Source organism: Falco rusticolus, chromosome Z, assembly GCF_015220075.1.
Source record: "Falco rusticolus isolate bFalRus1 chromosome Z, bFalRus1.pri, whole genome shotgun sequence".
Lineage (NCBI taxonomy): Eukaryota > Metazoa > Chordata > Aves > Falconiformes > Falconidae > Falco > Falco rusticolus.
The window spans coordinates 29,167,593-29,191,462 of NC_051210.1; the positions used below are offsets into that span (position 1 = coordinate 29,167,593).

The 23,870-nt window shown below is 38.8% G+C and overlaps 1 protein-coding gene across 3 annotated transcripts in view; it reads right to left on the reverse strand.

The window, feature by feature from the left end:
• The window catches only part of LOC119141328 (leucyl and cystinyl aminopeptidase), a 67,193-nt gene that overhangs the window by 19,687 nt on the left and 23,636 nt on the right, over positions 1-23,870 (reverse strand). For 2 of the 3 annotated variants that reach the window (XM_037373550.1, XM_037373552.1), the window contains exons 2-8: positions 17,422-18,262; positions 13,124-13,262; positions 5,685-5,816; positions 4,001-4,121; positions 3,154-3,308; positions 2,685-2,798; positions 433-564 (exon numbers count right to left, since the gene is read on the reverse strand). In XM_037373550.1, coding sequence (XP_037229447.1) covers positions 433-564; positions 2,685-2,798; positions 3,154-3,308; positions 4,001-4,121; positions 5,685-5,816; positions 13,124-13,262; positions 17,422-18,262 — 1,634 coding nt within the window. Of the gene's footprint in view, positions 1-432; positions 565-2,684; positions 2,799-3,153; positions 3,309-4,000; positions 4,122-5,684; positions 5,817-13,123; positions 13,263-17,421; positions 18,263-21,105; positions 21,213-23,870 lie in introns of all 3 variants that reach the window. The other variant, XM_037373553.1, reaches the window with a different exon arrangement.

The following is a 23,870-nucleotide window of genomic DNA, read 5'->3' on the forward strand; positions in this document are numbered from 1 at the left end:
CAGGAAGTCTAAAACACTGGGGTTTTGAAGTAGAGAGAATATAAAAAGGAGGGCTTGCTTCAGTAAGTGCCTTGCTGTTACTCTTTTCTTAAGCAGTTGTTACAGTCTGCTATCAGAAAAAGAATGTATGTCTAACTGGTTATTTTGTTTCACCTACTAGTCCCCTCTTAACATCTTCACAAGTATTTTACTTCACCCTGAAAGTGTGCACCAAGCAGAAGGATACTATGTAAGGACACAAATACACATACATATTTTTTTCCTAATTAAAAGCTATGTAGATGCTCAGAAACACTATTGAGAGATCGTGCATTGTATGTGCTAGGTGTAAGCCACCCCCAAACAACTGTCAGTACATGCTTACTTACCCAGGATTCCACATTCATGTTTTCAATGGCTAATATATAATTTTCCAAATATTTTTAAAGTTACCTTGATATAAGAAAGTGCATCAAACATTTCTTCAATTTGCTCTGAAGACTGAACAGCAGAAGAAACTGGATGTGAAGAATTCAATGAATCCTTCATCATAGCCTTGAAAATTAAATTAAGGAAATCTTCATCCTAAAAGAGAAACATCTATAAGTGTCTAAGACACTAAAACATACACGGTAAGCAGAATAATAAAAGTTGTCTCTGCTTTCCTCTTCCATTGGTCTAACATGCCATTGCTTGCCTTCCTGCCAATGGAGGCAGCAAAAACGTTGTCAGGGTAGCATTTGTAAAATCTACTTTTTCCCTGCCGCATTTTAGCAGTGGAACTTCACTCCTGAGTTTCCATCACTGTCCAGATCCCTAAGGTCCTCTCTCAGGAAACTTCATCATTAGCACTAGGGTAAATAAATGTACCTACTAAATAAGTATGTACCAAATTTCAGATTTTGCTCATCAATGTTTTCAGATAATTTACAGGAGGCAGGGAATACAAAAGCATGGCTTCTTTCATATGCTTTAATATTAAAGCATTAAGTCCTGGGAAATTACTCACTATAGTGATGTTTGTATGAATGTAAACACCACCTTATCTAGTGATCCTAGTACCAAAGTATCTTCGTTGTTTTCTTCTAGAATGAAGATACATGAATTTAATACATTGTTACCAGAACAAGACAACACCAAACACTGAAAAGCAGCTGATTGTACTGGTATTTATCCGTTTCATTTCATGAAGACTTGAGCAAACAATTCTGCGTACAGTTTCCTCTATACAGTACAGTTCAAAAAGAAAATAAAAAGGTAAGATCTGTGTATGGTACAACGAAGACACCCTTTAAAACTAAAAATTTTAAAGCTATTCTTCTTGAATGCAGAAGTCCTGAGTGATTTTTTATTTTTTTTAATTTTTTTATTTTTTTAAATTTTTTTTTAACCAAAACACATTTTGGCATCACCACGTGGTGAAATGAGATGTTGGTGAAGGCACCTTGACAGGCACCTTTCAGAATTAAGTATACAGGTGTTAGATATGTCCTTGTCAAAACACTAGACTAGTTTTGTGTCCTCCCTTCACTACATACACACTCAACAAGCAGAATAGCTATACAAATACACTTTCAGTGGCCATCAAACTCAACAACCAAGCTAGGCCAAATTAAAAACTTTTTAAACACCCATCTCCAAGAAAGAATTCTACCGAACAAAGTTAGCAACCCAAGTTTCTTAATGCAGTAACAAGGGTGAATGAAGAACTCAAAACCTGCTGTCAGAATGCTGAGAAAAACGCAATCCAGCAAGCAGGAAACAGTCAGTATATGTCAGGTTTTTAATTCCACGACTGATGCAAATCACAAACACTCCTCGAAGGTGGTTCCAGAGCCCAGGTATCTCCTCTCCTAGGAAATACCCTTACCCAGGATGCAAAATTAGTCTGTTCACTGCCCCCTCCATTTAGTTCCACCATTCTTTGTTTCATTGCCTGTATTCAGTGACAGGGATGCTTTACAGCAGTAGCTCCTATCCCTTTCTTGGAAAGATCAAGCTTGAATCCTTCATGTTTTCCAGAGTTTGAAAAACTAGGTCACTCAGTACCTCAGTGAACTTTAAATGACCACTAGCTTATTATACCAAATATATTCCATCCTTCAGCCATATGTGTAAAGAGAAGTACGGAGCTGCGGTTTGTACTATCAGAGTAACTCAGTGCTATCAGAGTCCATTGGGTGCAACCATATGATACTTATATATCAGGTCCCCTGATTTGTGAATCCCAAACAGATCCAAGCACAAGCAAATACCACGATAATGGAAAGAATGGAGTTACTCCAGGCATATTTAGTAGCCTAAAGCTCTGATGATTCCTAAGTCTACTAGAAGCACACAAACTTGGTCAATGTGCCTGGACTTTCTGTATAAAGATTTTAAGTTATTTGATATATAGACATCTACACCTTTTAACAACTGCTGTTTTGCACAGAATGCTTTAACCTACACAAACCACAAAGACTGCATGTAGACTACTAGAAAATAAAAATAAAAGATCCACAAAAGCAAGCACCCTCCCCAAAGCCCCCCCCAAAACCACTTCCAGCATAATGGAAGTCCCAAAGTAGAGGAGATACAGTATAATCCTAATGGTGCCCAAAGTGAATTTCAATGTAAGTTTATAAGTATCAGTCCTTTATGGGCAGTATTAAAAATTAGAACTTAGCAAGGGTACAGTAAGTGTAGTTACATAAAATACTTACCGAATGTAGTTCTGGAAAAATCTCCTCCATAGCAAAGTACTCCATGAAAGTGGCAAATCCCTCATTCAGCCAGAGATCATTCCACCATTCCATAGTTACTAGATTGCCAAACCACTACAAAAGGCCAAAACCATCATTCTTTTTCAGATATAAAATCAAATTAGTACAGTAACACTCCATCCATCTTCAGCTTTATCACATGACAAGATCAAGTTCAGTCCAAACCAGGGTAATGCTATTGCATGAACAATTCCCTAAGTACATCAATGACAGAGTTGCACTCTGCCTGTCGTACTGGAGAAAATATACCTGCAGGTATTCTGAACAGATACAATGCACTACCCAGTCATAGTGAGAGCACGGGTGAATTTAAAGACAGAATTACGTTTAAAAAAAGCCCAAAGACAACTAACCCCAAACAAACAAAAACCCCCACCACATTTAAACAATGACCTCCCCGGTGTAGTACCTGATGGGCAAGCTCATGTGCTATCACTGCAGTTATTGACCTTTTATCCCTTGCTGAAGAAGTATTACTGTCAAACAAGAGTGCTGTTTCTCGAAAGGTGATCAAACCCCAGTTTTCCATTGCACCGGACTGAAAATCAGGAATTGCTACCAGATCTGGAAAAAATTCCAAAGAAGCTTTTGAAAACTAGTTAAAGCAATTCTGTATTTCAAATCTACTTATTCTATTATATATAACCCCTAAACCCCCCATTATTTAAATCCTGTGGTGTGAACACATGCTCACATCTCAGGCACAGAAGCTCCATAGATTTATAGCCATGTTTCTCTAGCAGTACTGTTACACAAACAACTTAAATCACTACACAGACACTGCACGTATATCTTGCATGCACAAAAGTGACAAGCAAATGGGGCTGCCTCTACAAGAAATAGTGTCTTAGAAGACTGCATTTCATTGTATTTCCATACTAATACATGCAGAGAACTCAGACTGCAGATTCTGCACTGGTGAACATGGCTTACAGACTGAGAATTCTGTATCTCTCTACCAAGGCCCATCATGTTAAATTTATACTAACCATGTCTTTAATATTATGTACAAGTACAAGCAATCTGGTGTCAAAAGCTCAGAAAAGCTTTCCAGCTTGGGAATCACTTAATTCTCATACCCAGTCAAACATTTAATGATTATTTTTTCAATAATTTTTGCAGAACATTATTTCACATGGTTTATGCTGTCTTTTTTTTTTTTTTAAGCACATCTTTTCAGAATGAAAGTTCCTCTGCATTTCTCAGAATTGAATAGGGCTTCTTCTTCTGTTTAAAAAAAGATCAATAGAACTTACCTAATTTTTCCAGAGGGTAGTTTATTAAAAAGTATCTTTGATAAAATTCCAGAAGTTTCACAGCTGTGTTTAAGGCATACCCAGCTTGGTTTAGATGCTCTGGTACGGCATACACAGACACCTAGTCCAAAGAGAGAAAAAAAAAATTTAAAACATCTAGCTACAAAAGCTTTAGAAGTAAAAGAGGAGCTGGCAGAAGTTTCTGAAACAGATAGGGCATGGTTTTGGTATTAGCTGCAAATTTTAAGCTCAAAACCAAAACATAAAAGCACCACAGGATCTTCTGGCATTGAGAAAAATCTCATTGCATTATGAACCCAAAGCAATTTTACTTCAACTGTAAACTATTTTATAACATTAATGACAATAAACTTACTATGTGTGAACTCAGCTCAAATTCTTTGAATCTTCCAGTCACTAATTGCCAGAAGCATTCTGAGAATGTATTTTGTGGAAAATGTCATTATATGCCTCCTTCTTACAGTCTCCCTTGGCCTACCAGACACCGTTGGCAACAGAAAGCCCACTAGCTGGACTCTGGCCTTACTTGGTATGGCCGTTCTTATGGTTTCTCTCTTTAAGCTGGCAATTACTCATACATTGCTAGATCCCTTGTGCTTGGTGCTTTCTAAAGGTCTGCTGGACTTCCCTAGCTTAGCCAAATCTTGCTTGGTGGTCAGAATAAAGGGGAAGCACAGTAAGAACAACTTCCCTTAGAATATGTCACTCGGACTTTTTCTCCTCTCTTACATGCCTCTGCTATGAAGTACTTCTGAAGTACTGACAACCCATGCAAGTTAGTTTCACTGTTACAAACAAAGCGAAGCACACCACATAGATAGTTGCTTCCATCTCTCTGCAAACATGAAACATTTAGTATACTGATCAGGTTTCAACCTGGTAAAGACCTTGCCACATGTTTTTATCAGAATACAGTTCAAATATAGATGTGAATAGTAGCCACAGGGGAAAAAATAAAAAAAGGAAGTAGTGGTCTGTCCTTGTTTTGGCTGGGACAGAGTTAATTTTCTTCCTAGTAGCTGGTATAGTGTTGTGGTTTGGATTTAGTTGTTGCTAAGCAGTGATCATACTAAGTCAAAGACTTTTTGCCAGCGAGGAGGCTGGAGAAGCACAAGAAGTTGGGAGGGGACAAGGCCAGGACAGCTGATCCAAACCGGCCAAAGGGATATTCCACACCATATAACATCATGCTCTGTCTACAAACTGTCGGAAAGCTGGTCAAGGGCTGCTGATCGGGAACTGGCTGGGCATCAGTTAGCTAGTGGTGAGCAATTGCATTGTGCATCACTTTTTTTATATATTCTTATTCTTATCATAATCATTATTATTGTTGTTGTTGTTGTTATTGTTATTGTTGTTGTTATTATTATTATTATTATGATCCTTTTCTGTCCCATTAAAATGTCCTTACCTCAGCCCACAAGTTTTCTCACTTTTACTCTTCCAGTTCTCTCACCCACCCCACTGGGGGTGGGGGGAGTAAGCAAGTGACTGTATGATGTGTGATGCTTAGTTGCTGGCGGGGCTTAAACCATGCCGTGGTCTAACTTTTCAGGTTAGACCAAACAGTCTGTCCTATTCAGCTATAACTAGTAATACTTGTCCACATCAAGCTGGTTGGCTTGGGAGGGGTGAAGAAAAACTTAAAATGGAACAAACATACCAGACTCCCAGTAGTTTCCTTACTGATGTTTTTCAAGTCTGCAACAACAAAGGCTACTAGGTAGGTGCTCATCTTCAAACTCACAAAAAACTCATCCTGAACAATTCCTTTTGTTACAGGAGTAGTGGCTTTCTACAGGTAAAAGGAAAACATTGTTATTAATGCAGACAAAAGAACACTAAGACATGCAAGGAATCAATGTTAAATCAAAGAATCACTTCACACTAAGAACAGTTTATAAGCAAGCTTGCAGAACATCTTTATATTTTGGTTATGTTTCAGTGGTATAGAAGATATTCACAAGCTGCTCATGGTGTAACAAAACTTAAGGAGACACGGGTCATTTATGCCTACATACCTAAAAGCTATTTATCAAGATTTAATTTACCAGACAACTGCATTGTTGGAGAAACCATCAATCTAATATAGTTCACACTTAAACCTCCAGTATAATCCAAAGTCAACATACAGATTAGCATTAATTCAAGACAGCTTTAGGCTATTTCAGAGACACAGTTCAGCATAACCTACTAAAAATACTGGTATTGCATGAGCTAAACATTTGCGTCTTCCCAGAAGGCTCCTCAAAACTAGGTGTCCAGGCATACTCATTATTTTAGAAGAACAGAACGAAAAACTCCTTACACCCTTATAAACAAAAGAGATTGCATTTCAAAAAGCAAAGAGAACCTAAGGTTTCAGTTAGTTCAAAGTAAAAACCTGCCCAGCTCACACAGACTGCCAAAGTAACTGCTCAGTCTTCTGACATGAGATACCATGGTGTATCTTAAATTAGTTTTAGTGCACAAGTTTTTACTTAGTATAGTCCTGGAAAAGGCATGTGTATAGTCTTTCACAAACATAAATTATACAAAGAACACAGCAAAATGGTTAAAAGCGCTCTAGTACAGAATAGTAAAGGTCTGAAGACAGGGATTGCAGTTCATGTGCCTTGCAAAACTTCATTAAATACATTTGTTTCCAGAAACCATTAACACTTAAAGAACAACAATAACTCCAGTTTTAGACAAGATCATTTCAAAACAAAAAATGCTTTAACATTTAACTGCCACTGAAAATTTAACTGTCAGTGTTAAAGAGGAATACAGTTTTAAGCCTGAAGAGATAATCAATATAACCATCTGATCTGACCACTGTATATGAACAGAATGCCATCACTGAATTTCCCTTTAATATGAGCTTCATCTTCATAAAGAGGTGACGTATTTCAGAAAACCTACTGTGGCTGCAGATAAAACGGTTCAAAAATCAGTTATCCTAAATTAAAAAAACAAAAACAAAAAACAACAAACAAAACTACAAAAGAAAACACCACAGGCCTAACACACACACAGTTTATTTCTAGCCTTGTGTGTCAGCTACTATATATTGGCATATTAGCAATGTACATGCTAGTTGAGAAGGCCTGTTTCTGAGACCTCTTGCTCATGTAGGTATTTATAGAAAATGACGACGTTCAGATTTAACCTTCTGATATATAAACTGAAAAGTCTCTCTATTCAACACAGCTTGTTTCCAAGACCTACAGTTATTACAGAAGAATCTGCTCTGCTTGCTTTCCTAACAGGGATTTAAGTGTTTATTTTCAGAAGCAAGTGTACCCTAGTAATGAACTCACCAATGCAAATACACTTCTATACAACATGATCCCCTTACTCATTTTTCATCTTTCTTTCTTTAGGTGTATAAGAATCAACGCACTGGCCTGTACATACTGCACTGGGGACTCACACCACCTAACAGAATACCTAACCCAGGCTAAGTCTAAAGTGTAACAACTCAGCATGTGCGAGAACACTTGTAAGATTAAGGACAATAAATCTTAAATAAATCCCAAAAACATGCCAATTAAAAGAAGCTTTGCATATAAAAATGGGTACCATTACAAAAGAACTCACTGATACAAAAAATGCTGTTAAAGTAGAATAATTTTTCACCGAAACTCTTGTGTGTATTTGTACAGTCACAAAAATAAGGATTTTATTGTAATTCATATGTGCAAGTTATATTGACAAACTACAAAACCCAAAGGAACTGCTGCTAAGCCCATTAACAGACTGCATGTTCGAATCTCCTACAACAACAAAAGAGGAATTACACAGTATCAGATTATCAGGGTATAACATTGGAGGACAAAACAAAAGAAAATTATATTATTTGCAGTATAAACACATATAAATAACTATCTTGGAAGTACTTCCCATTAGCAAAACTTGCTTTGTATGTTCTTATGCCTTCTTAATAAATTCTAAATAAACCTGACCTGTTGTTTTGACACAAGAACATGCATTTGATCCCAAGCACTAAACATACGACCTCAATGCTTTCAATGTCTTTTTTTGTATTATCTTTATTCCACATATGGAAGTTTTCTCAAATCTGTATCAATCATACAGATGAAGTAACAGCCAATTTTTAAAACAGAGATGGAAACAACAAAAAATGCAGATGAAATTAAAATGCTTTTAGACACATTGTCACTATAACAAGCTCAGTAAGCGTTACAAAGAGAAAAAGAGTGGACAAACAGTAAGTTCAGTGAAAAGGGTCAGATACCAAGAATAAACGCAGCAAGACAGAGAAGGTGGGTTAAAAAGCAGAGAACCAGGTGATGGAAAAGCCTGAGCAGATAGGGAGGAAGGAAAATTCTCAGCCTGAAGGAAGCAGGACCTTCTTCTGTCTATGGCATCTATAGGTAACTGAGCAGAAGACATGTAGTATGCAAGGCAGCAGTGGAAGAAGCAGATCTGCAAGTAATTCAAGTGGTATGGCAAGCAGCAGGAATTTAAACACCAAAAATAGATACAAGAGAGGCATCACATCATTTAAAAGGGAATTCACTATGCTGGAGTGTATGAGTCATTAGAAGAACAATTCTGTGTAGAGAAAGATGGGTAGGAGAAAGATGTTTTTTTCTATGCAGTACAGGAGCAGCCAAACAGTATATCTCTAATGTGACAATCAGGGAAAATTCATAGCACCGATGTTGAAGGTGATACCAATGTGCAATACCAACTCATTTTTCACTGCAAATAGAATGGGTACAAGGTCACATCTCACAAATGTTCATTTCTCAAATGGCTTCCTATCTCCTTGGAAAATGAGCAATACAGCAAATGCTGCTCTGCAGCAAGAAAGGCTAGAAACTTAAATGTAAATGGGTCCTAAAGTAATGAGGAAGAAAGAGATGCATTAATGACCTTATAGTAAAGGCAGCTCATCACTGTTTTCTCCATGCGGATGATTCCTCATTGTGCATACACGTCAAGTACACAACATTAGTGTCCACAGAGCACCAAAAGATCTACCAGATGCTTTGCAACATCACTTGGAGCTGAGCAGGGCCAGATGGGATGGGGAGCAGCTCCTTCCTAAGCACAGAACCCCACACGCTCTGAAGGTCTGCCAATGCAAGGCAGAAGTTAGGGGAAGATCCAAGACTAAGGCAAGTAACAATCTGCCTTTTGCAGATTTAATTTACACGTCCTGAGGTGTGAGTGTCAGCTATTTCCAGACTAATTACAGGAAGATTGTCTAGCAACAAATAATAAGTTGTTAAACAAGAAATACAGAGTTGCCCGTTCAGGCATGTTGGCTGGACCAGTTAAGTCACAATTCTTGACAACACAGAGCTTGAGCTCTAACTAGTTTCTCTACAGATTCTCTCAGGAAAGCTGAAAAGCCTGCTCTTACCTACCGACACTCACTGTCCACTGCATCAAGTGAACCACTTGCATAATTTGCCAGAAGACACAATGTGAAATCTCAGTCTTGCCCAATGCCACAAACACGTGGCAGTTTCCCAAATGTCTTCTTCCTGTCCATGCAAAGTTGCATAAACATCTTGCACAAAAGACATGAAATCTGAGTGAAATCACAGAAAAAAGTAAGGAAGGTGATGGAGGAGCTAGATTAAATGGCTCAACAAAGCAGTTACTGAAGAAGGCAGCTTGGAGATGCTGTACAACCACATATGGCAGGGGAAAACAAAGGAAGTAGATATGCCTGCCTGCTACTGTGAGGGCTCTAGCTTATTCTTCTGGAGAAGTCTATCACCACAATGGTAATAATAAAGACATAATAAAGGAAAGTAGGCAGGTATTGCTACCAAAATAGTAGCACCTAGCACCCAGGAAACACCCTTCTTGCTCTTGAATTGTCCTTACCATTTTCCTTCAATAGCCAGCCACAAATGACAGTGAAAAAGAGTTGATCGTTATTTTGCCGTCACTCTATCTGCCAATTGTTATCTGCCAAGCTGGCAACCAAGATGCTAGATACCAGAGGTATACCAGTTAATTCTTTCTCAACTAACAGAGATGAAAATTATCAAAGAAAATCCTTTCCCATCTTCTTTATAATGATGTCATCAGAGATGAGCAAAAGAACATACAGGCTACATCAGCATTACAGTAGCAGTAAACAGTCTATAGTAGTGTGTGCAAGAGGAAGAGCTGAAAACAAAAATACTCTTAGTCTCTCTGAGAACCAACCAGCGTCCTTCAGAGTACCCATCATCTATGGAAGGTACATGGAAGAACAGAATAGACTTCTAGCAACTATGTGCTATTAGTTCAGCAATGTCTGCTGTACATATGCAGCAATGGTAAACCATAGTTTACTTTTTCTGCTTGAAGAACTATGGAAGCTGTTGAAAGTTGCCTTAGCCACTTGTCTAACTCCTATCAGAGGAAAGTGAGTGAGCACTATTTCTTGTTTACATAAAACAGGAGAGTTGTCCAGCAGTCTGTTTCTTAATTCAGTGAAGAAAAGAGCAGCAAATAAAGTGCTCTTAGGCCTGGACATAAACTAAAGTGCTGCAACCCTGTTAAAAGTAATGGTTGAGAATTACCACAAATACAGGAACATAAACACTCATGCACTGTGAAAAAGATATTTCACAAGGTTGCAGTTATGAGCCTGGTTTTGAAAAACAAGGTAGCTACATCAGCACCTGAGCTTTTGACAACACCTGGAACCCAAACTGCACAGTTTACATGTGTCCCCCCTTTTTTCATTATTAGTTAAATCAATGTCAGTATTAATAAGTTTCTGTTGGGTGACAAATGGTGGCAATGTTTTGATGAAAGAGGACCTAGTTCAGACAGACTAGGCAGTAAATTAGTCTTGCTGGTCTGCCTAAATGAATTAGGCTTCTATAAAGGTTTCTCCAAAGGCTTACTGACATAAAGCATCACCACAAAATTCAGATATGCTCTTACAAGATTTTGTCTGAAAAGATCCATGTGAAGGAACTTCAGATTCCTCATTCATATTCTGGGGTTGCCTCTGTATTCATAGAATCATAAAATCACTTAGGTTGGAAAAGACCTTTAATATCATCAAGTCCAACCATTAACCCAGGACTGCCAAGTCCATCACTAAACCATGTCCCTAAGCATTCCACCACCTCCTTCAGCAGCCTGTTCCAATGATTGACCACCCTTTCAGTGAGGAAATTTTTCCTAATATCTGATCTAAAGCTCCTCTGGCATAACTTGAGGCTGCTTCCTCTTGTCCTGTTGTTTGTTGCCTGGGAGAAGAGACCTAACCCCACCTGCCTGCAGCCTCCTCTCAGGCAGCTGTAGAGAGCAGTAAGGTCCCCCCTCAGCCTCCTTTTCTCCAAACTAAATAGCCTCAGTTCCCTCAGTTGCTCCTCACAAGACTTGTGCTCCAGACCCTTCACCAGCTTCATTGCCCTTCTCAGGACACGCTCCAGCACCTCTACATCCCTCTTGAACTGAGGGGCCCAAACGTGAACACAGCATTCGAGGTGCAGCCTCACCAGTGCCAAGTACAGGGGGACAATCACTTCCCCTGTCCTGCTGGCCACACCATTTCTGATACAAGCCAGGATGCTGTTGGCCTTCTTGGCCACCTGGGCACACTGCTGGCTCAGGTTCAGCTGGCTGCCAACTAGCACCCCCAGGCCCTTTTCTGCCAGGCACTTTCCAGCCACTCTGCCCCAGCCTGTAGCGCTGTGTGGGGCTGGTGTGACCCAGGCGGAGGACCCAGCACTGAGCCTGATTGAACCTCAGCCCATTGGTCTAACCTGTCCAGCTCCCTCTGCAGAGCCTTCCTGCCCTCCAGCAGATGAATACTCCCCACCAACTTGGTGCTGTCTGCAAACTGACTGAGGGTGCGCTAGATCCCCTTGTTCAGATCATCAGTAAAGATATTAAATAAGACCGGCCCCAGTACTGAGCCCTGGGGAGCACTGTTTATGAGCGGTCACCAGCTGGATGTAACCCCATTACTACCACTCTTTAGGCTCCACCATCCAGCTAGCTTTTTATCCACTGTAAAGCAGGTGTCCAAACCATGAGCAGTCAGTTTATGCAGGAGGATGCTGTGGGAGGTGCTGCCAAAACTTTACTAAGGTCCGGGTAGACAACATACACAGTCCTTCCCTCATCCACTAGGTGGGTCATCTTGTCATAGAAGGAGATCAGATTCATCAAGCGGAACCTGCTTTTCATAAACCCATGCTGGCTGGCCCTTGGTTGCCCTGTATGTCCTGCATGATGACACTCAGAATGATCTGCTCCATAACCCTCAGGATGATCTGCTCCAAAATACTCCCTGGCACCGAGTCCGACTGACAGGCCTGTAGTTCCCCAGATCCTCCTTCCTGCCCTCCTTGTAGATGGGTGTCACACTGGGTAACCTCCAGTCTTCTGGGACCTCCCCAGTTAGCCAGGACCATTGATAAATGATGGACAGTGGCCTGGTGAGGTCCTCCACCAGCTCGCTCAGTACCCTCAGGTGGATCACACCTGGTCCCATAGATTTGTGCATGTCTAAGTGGAGCAGCAGGTCACTGATGGCTTCCTCCTGGACTGTGGGGACTTCATTCTGCTCCTTCTCATCCCCATCTTCCAGCTCAGAGGGCTGAGTACCCAGAGGGAAGGTGCTCTTACTAGTAAAGACTGAGACAAAGAAACAGCCTAAAAATTCACACACCTTTGTTTAGGCTCAAAAGGACATCCTTCAAGATCAGGCATATCTTTCACAGAGACTGCTGCTAGTTACACAAGACTAATGATAAAGATATTCCAGTAGCCTACACGTGTGCAGTATCAACAAACAGAAAAGAAAAAGTAAATCTTATGCCAACAACAAAACTCCTGCAAAATAATGCTTCATTTACATTCAACAGGAACCCCTCCCACAGCCATTCAACTGGCCCTACAATAACATACTACACTGTGTAGTGCATTGGACAGGTGTTTTCTCTATGAAGTTACATAGTTCAAGTCTTTGAGGAAGAGACAGTTATGTTATAAAGTCATACAGTTCATAGCTTATGTGCTCAAGTCAATTCCCTGGACATTAATGCAACAAAAACACAATGCAAAGCACTGAAGCAGATTACCTAGGCAGCAGCTCTACTAAAATTCCTCTACAAAAGCAGGTACCTTTGGCATATTTGACAGAGTGGAAAGTTTCTCATCTCTTTTGATCTTGATTAAAAAAGTAGCTTTAAATGCTGGTTCATCAAAGCATGGAAAAGCAGACCTTGCTGCCAGAGGTTCAAACTGAGTTGCTGCAAACCACCTAATGGGAAGAGTAGAAAAAAGCAAATTAAGAATTACGAAAAAGATAAACCTCAGTTTATTTATAATAGAACAGTTATTCTACCCCCAAACCTTGTCACAGCCTGTTATGGGACTAGCTTTCTGCATGATAGATGACAGCATTTGTGCAGTTAGAATAAATGTGTACAGGAATGAAGCTGAGTTAATTAACATCGATAATATTCAGCTGTGGGCTGGTTTCAGGGGCGGCAGGTTGGCTGACGTGGATAAGGTGCAGCTGTGGCTGGTTCCTGCTGAGTGGTTAAATAGCTCTAAGGGGCATGGAAGGGGAGCAGCCAATGAAGAGAGACCTGGAAGAAGCAAAGGGGGAGAGGAAGAGAGACCTGGATGAGGAGAGACAAAGAGAAGGCAGTAAAGGGACTGACATGAAGAGTATGAAGAAACAGCATGAAGAGTAGATGGACCTTTGAGACCTTGTGGGGGATTGGTGGCTGTGCCAGGGCAAGGTGTGCTAGCTACTTATTGAAGTTAACCTGGTACGTGATGGTAAAAGACCTTGTTACAGCTGGCTAGTTTTGAGAGTGCTGTGACATAAATGTTTCATTAACTAAAGGGGGTTTTAACCCCCAAAAAATGTATGTATTTGAGGACTAATCTGCTTGACTGGTTTTTGTCTTCTTAACAAAGAAGAATACACCTGGAATAATACAGATAGAGAACAATCACCAAAATATAAGCCAGCAAGAGGGAGAACAAAAACAAGATTAAATTACATTTGTCAGCATGACCACTGAATAAGAGTTTTGAAACCTCTGCAGCAAATAGGACTACAAGGAAGCTTTTTTCCATCTCATTGACATGCCTCCTCCTGCAGATGCTCCCACAGTTCATCTAACCGCACACTTCTCCCTTTGCCTGCTAGTAGATGGATTCTGTGGAAGTTCATGCACCATCTTGTCTCTAATTCAACAGCTAGGACTTCTCAGAGATGTATGCTTCTTCTCCAGTATTCTGATACTAGCTAGCCACAGAAATTACATCTTTTCCTAGAGGGCACCTCTGACTTATATTCTGCTCCTGCAAGACAACCCTGGGAGCTCAACAAGAAGTCTGCCAATTTAAGTCTTATATTTACTGGAGCTAATCAGTGGAGAGAACACTGGTTCACAGTTTTGTTTGTTTTGGATTTTGGGGTTTATTTTTGTTAACCTACTGCCAAGCTTTCCACTAGTTTTGGGGATTTTTCTTTTCTTTTGTACTTTTTTGGTCCTACAACTTTTCTAAGGAGGCACAGTGCTGACAATTTATAAGATTAACCTCCACGCCTGCTTTCATCTTATTATTCTTCTCTTCCCCCTGACGGACAATCTTGAAGATGGTGCAGTAAGTTTCTTTTTCTTTTTTTCTTCACTCCAAGATTTTACAGAAGAAAAACGAACAATTCTGCATAAAAATACAAAAAAGGCCCACGGGTTTTTGTTGGGGTTTTTTTTGTTTGTTTTTTAAATTTGCACCTGGCAACAGTGAGTTATTTTGCTGTTTGATTTTTATGTTTTTGTGGCAATATAAAACATTTTCAAAAGAAAATAAATTTTCTTGCAAAAGCAGCTTGATAGTTTGAGTGTTATACAGAAAATGCAATAACAACAGAGGTTGTTGAAGTAGCCCGCATTTGTAAAACAGCTGACATTAAGCATACAGACGCAAAGCCCCTGGACATAGAAGAGTCAGGGAAGGCAATGGAAATGATGATATCAGCATGGAGTTATCTGAAAAAGATTTACTGAAAAGCATACATGTTAAGGCATGTGCTACATCCTGTTCCTGAACAAAATCAGGTAACACTGGACTGAAGGGGGACGAAAACTCAAGAACTTACTGACAGATCATCTCTTTCCTCTTTGAATACTTATACATTCTCTTTCTACTACAGTAAATAGAAGAAGAAAACAAAGCTTCAGCTACATAAGGAGAGGAAAAAACATGGAAATTCAAAAAGGGGCTGATCATTCAAGTGATTTTTGCCTTCTAAATTTACTACATTCTTATTCCCATTTATTAGATGGTAAAGCATGTCTTTAATGTCTGTGATAAGCTACTTAGCTCTATTTCATCTTGTGGTCATGTTCTTCTGATGTAATCTACAACCTTTGTGATTCTTCATTATCCAAAGCATTCCACAACAGAGACAAATTACAGGGTTTTTGCTATGACGATTGAATTCTGAAGCTTATCAGCAGTTTCCCAAGTGGCAATAGATTCTCTCCAATGATAATGCAAACACTGAAACATTTTAGTATAAGCTCAGGAACAACCCTTTCAAAAAAGGTTTATCAACAGCACTTTACCTGGGTGATCTGAACAGTCATCTATCTACATTTGCACCCTAGTAAAATACACACACCTTCATCAGAGATGCAGGCCAACTGAAACAGATCAGCAATCCTTTAACCCAAATTTATTTCTTAGAATTCTTGATCACTTTAAGAAAGCCCCTTGGACTACTTCACATGAAGACCAACAGGAACACATGGGAGTAAAGAGGAGAAAGGTCAGTTGCTGACCAATTCATGAACGCACTAAGTGTTCTGCAGTTCATCTGAATGTGCCAGGTTTTGCATATATTTGAAAACAACTATTGCAGCTAACTTGTTTTCTTGTACACTTCAGCACTACATCATAGACCCACTGGGATCTAGATAAAGAGAGCTTCAAAGCCAAATTGTGAGCAAACTTTAGAAAAATAAATGAGTTTTGGTTTAGTTGTCTGTTGTTAACACTTAGAGAGGCCTGCTAAATCTGAAACAAAATATTCTAAGTTTTTGTTTAAAGAATAGAACAGAAATACATCTTTCTTATGGTACACAGCTCCCTAACTGTCTATGAAATAATCTTTACACTAAGCATCTTGTTTTGTTTAATTTTTTTTAAAGATGAGCAATAATTGAGGAACTTAAATAATATTAGCAGTGTGTAGATACCATAGCTCACTGCAGAGAGAAAAATTATGACCAAGTTTGCCACGCTTCTGTTTTATTCTTCAAGGAGTCTCACTGAAAAAGTTTGCAACAGCTCAATGAAGGGTCTGGTTTTAAGTAACTGAAATTAAATACCATCTCAGCATGATCCTCTTCTCAGAGAATACTTTCAAGTCTATGTTGTCTATTTGTAAATGTTTGGGTTGGTGGTGCAAATTCTAAGTCCTGCCATCCCCTTTCAGGAAACAAAATCTGCTTATTAATATTTTGGGAATTTATATAAAAACTCTCTGTTGCAAAGATTTGTAACACTGATAACACTGATTTTTCTTGCTTTTTCCTTTACATCTCATTTCAGGGTTTTTTTTTTCAATCTTTAGATCTTAGCAGTTCTTCACACAAGCTGTGTTTTATGCCTTTACTGTATTTAGCAGTTGTTTTGTGGGTCTTTCAAATGTCAGCTGGTCCTGGACTGACCCATACTGCTTTTCCTGTCTTTTGTTTATTACAGTGCTCTGTTTCTAGAAAACCTGCATGGATAATTACATGTTCAACAAAGGCATGAACACTCTTAAGTACATGACCAGTATAAGGTCCAATTGAACCAGGTGGTGGTGGGTGGTAATTTCATTAATTTTCTTGGTAAAAAGCACTGATTTACCCTTTTTAAAAATGAGTGATATTTCCCTTTTCTCCAGTCACTGGGGACTTCTGACTGTCATGACTTTACAATTGAAAGAAGCTTGCCAACTACATCTGTTGGTTCCCTTAAGACTGTGGGGTGCATCTCACTGGATTTCATGGACTTCTGTATGTTCAGGTTCCTCAGATGACGTTAAACATGATCTTCTCTTACAATAGTGGGACTTTGTTCCCCCTGTCCCTGCCTTGAGACTCAAGAGATGTGGGAAGAATTTCCAAAGAGAGAAAGTAAACATTAAAAAACCAAAAACGGACACTGTAACTACCTACAACCACTATACTGCACTACATTTAACTGATGGAAAGGCTGTCATCACTTAATGAGCTCATCCGTGAAAGACATTTTTCAGGTAGGTTAATTGTGAAACTAAAGGTCAATTTCACTCAATAAGAATCAGTTGCACAAAACATCCAATAGAAGAAGAAACCCCTGTTATTTCTATAATCAAAGCACAATCTAGAAGTAAAAGAAGAGAGAAGCTGCATTTGTGGGCATACCTTTGCTCAGAATTCTCATCCTTGTAAGAAATTTTGTAAAAACCATAATAAGTATCAGATAAATTAGATGAATATTCTATGTTGATAGTATAATTCTGTCCTACAAGGAGAGCCTCAGGAGCCATGACAGCAATCTGGTCATACAGTGGATACTCCAGGAATTCAACTGGCTTTGCTTGGTGCCCTGCTGCTGAAGTAATGGTTGCCTTGGTGATATTAAGTCCTGAGCTGTGAAGTACAATCTTCCAAGTTACCTGAACGATGTTAACCACTATCTTTACAGAGCCTGCAAATTTCAGAGTAGTTAGGTTTGGCTGCAAGACAAGATCATAATGCAGCGGTACAACATCAGTAGGAAGTCTAATATTTGCCCATGGGAATAGTTTTCCATTGGTTGCCAAAGGGTATATTAGTTCCATTGTATGATTTTTTTTATGGCAGCCTTCTTTGGTAAAGGTACATTTGGGAAGAAGATATATCACCATTATTAATGAAATTGCAATCACAAGAACAACTGTGCAAACCACCATGGTCCTCGTAGAGGGCACCAAACATGATCCATTTGGATTTTGTCTATAGACAGACATGTTATTCCGGAGACCCGAGCTTCTGTTCATGAAGGACATCCCCAGCAATTTTGCTGATGACTCATAATCCTCTTCATCATCGTCCATTTCATGTTCTCCAAGGCCACGCACCAAGAGCCGGGAGCTCCTTGGTTCATATTCCACTTCATCAGGCTCCAGGGGATGTAAACAAGGCTCTTTTGCCAAGTCAACCACATCAGGCTCTTCTTCAAACATACTGTTTTCAATCATATTCCTGGGCAACTGAATTCGATCTGAAAAAGAAAAGATCATATGTTACATGATAAACAAAAGGCATGATTATAATACCTCAAAGATAGTTTACTGAATTACAGAATGGGAAACACTTATAAGCACATACAATCAAGAGCCCTTCAACATTCTCTCTCAGGTTTGTTTCCAGAAAACATTTCTGTGCTTTTCTGCCTACTCTAATTTTTCGTTCAATATCTTCAAAAGGATGCTTCCATTGCACATGCTCAATCCTATGTCTTGCACTGTAACTGGGGATCAGCAATATCACTGCATAGTGCTCCCAGTTCATTGATTTCAGTGTCTTGGCTATATTTCCTCTACCCCAGTAAACTACATTTGTACTCAACTACATTAGTTAAGACAGAATATCCTTTATGTTTCAGGGTAAACCACAGGCAGCCAATACAGTCCTAGAGGTGTTTCTGAATATTCTAGTTACTGAGCTCTTTAATAGGGGAGAAAATATGCTAATGTGCTGGCAGCTACACAAATAAAATATCCATTTGACATTTTCAAACTTGATTTTTCACACACACCCCAAAAAAGATAAAAAAATATTTCTCATATAATAATAATGGCAGTATAAAAAAATATCATTCCAATTGACATATTTATTTAAGAGCTAACCCATGTTTCAAGCAACCCTTGAAACATTCCATGCAGGTAAGAAGTTAAATCACTGCCAGTCAAGACTCTTTGTCTCCATAAAATCTGTCCTTAATAGATCACTGAACATAAAAGAACTGAAATTCATGCCAACTTTAAAAAGCATCAAATACTCTCATATTCTACATGCAGTTACATTTTAATCAAAACTTCTGGTCATGTCTGTAAGTGTTTATGTAAAAGGTTGTCTTTCAGGTAACTGGCTCAGTGGAAAGTGGACAAAAATAAAACTTTTCAAAAGAGGTATATACAGGGAATGGGACATGGATACCCAAAAGTAGCTGACTTAGAAGTAAGGAGCTTTTTTTCACACTGTATTTAATCCAAAGCACCATAAAAAAAACATAGGAAGGATGTCAACTGGCTTTTGTTAGGACACCACACAGCTGTCTAGAAAACAAAACAATTCAAATGGAAAAGCCATCTATATGGAGATCTCTCTCCCCAAGAGATCCTATTACCAAATTTTTAGGGCCTTTAAATTACAGTTAATTTCAATAGTCCCCTGTCACAGCTTCTGTCTAAGAGACAAGTCAAAACTTCTGCCCAGCTGCAACACTTCAGAAATGAAACTAATCTCTTTCAGACGTGAAGGTCTACTGCTAACTGATCAATAATCACATCATGCCTCTACCCTCCACATTCTATGTGTTCAGAACGAGGAAGATAAGTTTTTATTTGGATCTAAATGTACCGAAAAGTAGGTTGACTTTTATTAAAGTTCTGACAAGAATGTACATTTTGCCAATCTATGTACAGCCTAGAATATCAGTGTTCATATAACACATTACTGATTTTATCTATATTGCTAAGGTTCCATCCAAGAACTGAGGATAATATTATACAGAAATAAATTATAGAAATAATTTCAGGAATATAACTATATATCATGGCTTGATAGGACTTAAAATGCTAAAACAGATTAATGGAAGATTAATTACTGTGAGGGTAAGGATGTATGGTTTCGTATTAGCCTCTTTTTTCCATTTTTTTTTTTTTTAATGTCAGGTTTCTATATGGCTGAACTTCTCAAAGGTGAAAGTAAAACTTCATAAAGAAAAGATGGCAAGAATCTTTTCAAGTCAGATACACCAACCTCAACATTTACTCCAAAATGTATCAAGACTTCCTGTTTCAAGGCCACAAACTCAGGTATCTAGTATCAGCAGCTGTACCACTGAAAAGGATGGAGCAAGAATCCTTATTGTAGCCCACATTCTATTATGCTTTTCTCTTTGTGTGGTATCTGTGTTTTAAACCTCTAATGATACTTGTCTGCCACTTATTTCAAAGTTACACTGACAGACTATTCAGATACCTTCCAAACAAATAATAGCTTCATAAATCAGCACCTTGCATCTCCAACAAAAAAATACTGCATTACTTTAAAACAGATCAATCTTGGAACATTTCTCTGCAAAGGTCTAAAAATAAGAAAAAAGAAAATAAAAAATCCTACCCCACAAAAATAAGCCAGGAAGAGGAAGGTGCACTGGTCAATCTCAACAAGCAATATGGAGATGGATGAAAGCAGGGAGTTTGCTGGAATTTGGATGTACCTGCTCACCCTTTGTCCCACTGTAAACATCCTGCTCTGACTAGTAATAGGATCATAGGGTCATAAGACCTGAGGTTGGAAGTGACTTCAGGAGGTCACCTACTCCAACCTTCAGACAAAAGCACCTTCTAAAGCTGTCCTTACGGCATTTCCCAGCACGATGCTCTTGTTCCAGCCTTCAGGCTGTGGCTGCAATTCAACGGTCCAGCACTATGGTCTCTACATTAGAGCATGTGCACTCATACATCAGGTTGGAGGTTTCACACAGTAAAGAAAGAGGATAGAAAGCTAAGTTGCAAGTGAAAACATACAGGCAAATTAGTGGAGAAAAAAACGGAAAGACAAAGTACTGTGCAACAGAAGCTCTTTTGTAATTTCTCCACCCAAGAATAGTTTATCAAGAACTCACTAAACTACTTCTAGCAGAGATTCTTGCTGATTACTCCCTCAGCTGGTTGCTTTCTAAATCTGCTTGCTAGCTTTAAGCAGATTTGTAAACAGACTAAAGACCAAATTTCTTCAAGTCCCAACACAATCCCACCCCAAAACAACCAGCGGCTGGTGGAAGATACCCAAATCAATATCTGCTATGTAGAAAAGGCAGGTATTCAGACTCACATCTTAACCACTCCAAAAGGTAGCAGCCATTCAGTACACAGCTCCAACCCCAGCCATGGCATGTGCTGCTGCATGGCCAGCAAAAGAGGTAGAAGACAGGGGAGGCACTGTAGAGGGAAGGAGGAGAAAGATAAAGAGCATAAATCTAGCAGAAAGTAGGCTTCATCAGCTCTGCTGCTTATAGAACAGTCTGCTTTTTCAAGAGCTTATTCTCTAGCAAGTTTCTTCTAAAGCCAACTATCTTAAATTTTTCAAAATTACATGCAGGCACTAATAACTCTTCTAGTCAAAAAGAATTCTACAAAAAAATCTCGGACTGAAACTAAGACAGAAAATCTAAACCAGAAGTTAATTTCAAAGCAATTCACAGTTTTAACACCTAAGAGACATTCATTTCTAGGAAGACAACAGTTAAAACGAATTTCTGCAAAGGTATTTGTGAAAATTGGAAGCAATCAAAGTCTTGATTGTTCTGCAGTGCTGAAAATCTGTAAGATCAGAACTTTACTGAAGGTCAAGGGCATCACCAGCCTACTATTCACCACTGGAAAGCACACAAAGCATCAAAAGGTTACTGGAGTTATATATGCTGACATATGCATTCACAAAAGCATAAAGTCAGGCTACTTTTGGAGAGGAACCATGGCAAACATGTTTAAAGCTTTTACACTCAGGTAAACTCTGGACTATTTGCTTCATGCTGGTTCACTGCAATTTATAACAGGATAGTGCGAGTCATCAATCATATGAATTGAACTCATATGACCTTTCATTTTTTAACCCATAAGCTGCTACATAAAGTATGATCTAAAAAACCCATAGGATGAACAGAAAAAGGTATTCTCAAACTGAAACAAGCCATAAGGAATAAGCAGCAGCCTGAGGAACATGACTGCAAACATCACATTTCACTGTCATCTTTCACATCAAGTATGGCAAAGAGGCAAACATTCCCATTATAAAACATACTAAAAGCACGTGAATTTCAGATATTCAAACAGATTAATTCAGGTTCCAAATATGATGCAGGAAAAATCAGCATAAATTCAAGACTAGGGAACTTTAACCTGTAAAGAAGCTGCATGCTTCCAGTGAACTACCACTGCCATGCCTGAGGCTGCAGGTACATGACAGGCGTTTGTGGTCAGACTAGTCCACAGTTAAGGAAGTACTGATCTGAGCTGCTAAAATGCACTATAAAAATGATCTGTCATCAGACATGGAAATTTAAATCTAAATCTTTACTAAATATAAGCTTAGTGTGACAGTGGCAAGAAGGTAAAAAAAAAAAGTCATGGGGCTGAGTCTTGTTGCTCCCTAATTAGCACTAATGAAATGACATTAAACTCTTAAAGCTTAAACACACCCAAGTAAAAGTGATTTTACACAATTTTATCACAAATTTTTAACTGAAAACTAGAGATTTTCAATGTCTTCTTCAATATGTGATCTATTACCACATCTAGCAGAGAACAATGAGAATACTCACAGTCTAGAAACAATCCTGAGAAGAGATTTCAGGTTAAAAACTGAAAGTGCTAGACTAATCCAGAAATCCAATCCTCCTAATACTGCAAAGCTGAAGGAAGGCAGACATTTTGTCAATGTTGTAGTTTTTGAAGAAGTTTCTTTACGGCTGCCTCCTGCAATGCAGATGCCCAAAAAACTCATCACAGTATTCAGAGCCATAACAAACCCAGTCTGCTGTTTTCTGGAAAGAGGACAGAATGCTTAGACATGAAATTCAAATGCAGTTTAGAACAGTACAGAACCATGCTGTAGGTACTGCATCCTTTGCTAATGTGAACAGCATAGTCATACCCAGGTGGTAAAAAGTGGCATGACTTAAGGGCACCAAGCTAAACAGAAGAAGGTCCCTTACCTTGTTGCTACAAGACATACATCTTGCACTTCTCCACCCTTTCACAAATCAGTTCTTTAACTTACAAAGCAACTTTACTACAATACTCAAGTTCAGTATAAAACATGATCATGCAGGGACAATCAGGGTCTGCAGTAAAACTGTCTAGAATTTGCTCCAAGTATTTGTTTTGTCTGAAGAGCTCCATTCCCATTAACGAGAATGTAAGCTTTCTCCTGAAGTGTAAACGCCTCAGGCAACACCATGTACTGAATATCAGTATATCCAGCAATTAAGTATCTTACGATGTTTTGGTTTTGGAAGCCATCACAAATATTCTGTAGAATAAAGAAAGTCATTATTCCTGTATTTTTCAGAGTCAGCATCTTCCTATAATGCTGTTGATACCTCTTTATAATGTTAAAAGTATGTACTTTTCCCTTGCACAAAAAATCAGTCATCTCTTGGCTCTGAGGACTCATGTCTGGGTATTCTATCTCAGAACTGAAATCTTAACACTCAAAATTATTATATGAATCTTAGCCATTCCTCAAGTTCATTCTTTTTTAAAATATATCCAGAAAATGCCCAAAGGCAGCTGTTCTATTTTCAACTTTCCGTATTCTAATTAAGAGGTTAAAATTAAAAACCTGAATAATTTTAACCAAATGAATCCTGTTGGTAGGGTCACACAGACTGTTGCCACTTTCTGAGGCTGAAGATCAGCACATTCTCATCTTTAAATAATGATCAGGTATCACACAGTATTTTAACTGAAAAAAATGTTAAAAGAATTACAGTAACACATCCCATTTTGTAGCAACCGAACCCCTACTGCTGAGATAAGCACAGGAAACTTTCTGTTACCCTGGAATAACCCAGAAACTAGACAACTATTGGGTTG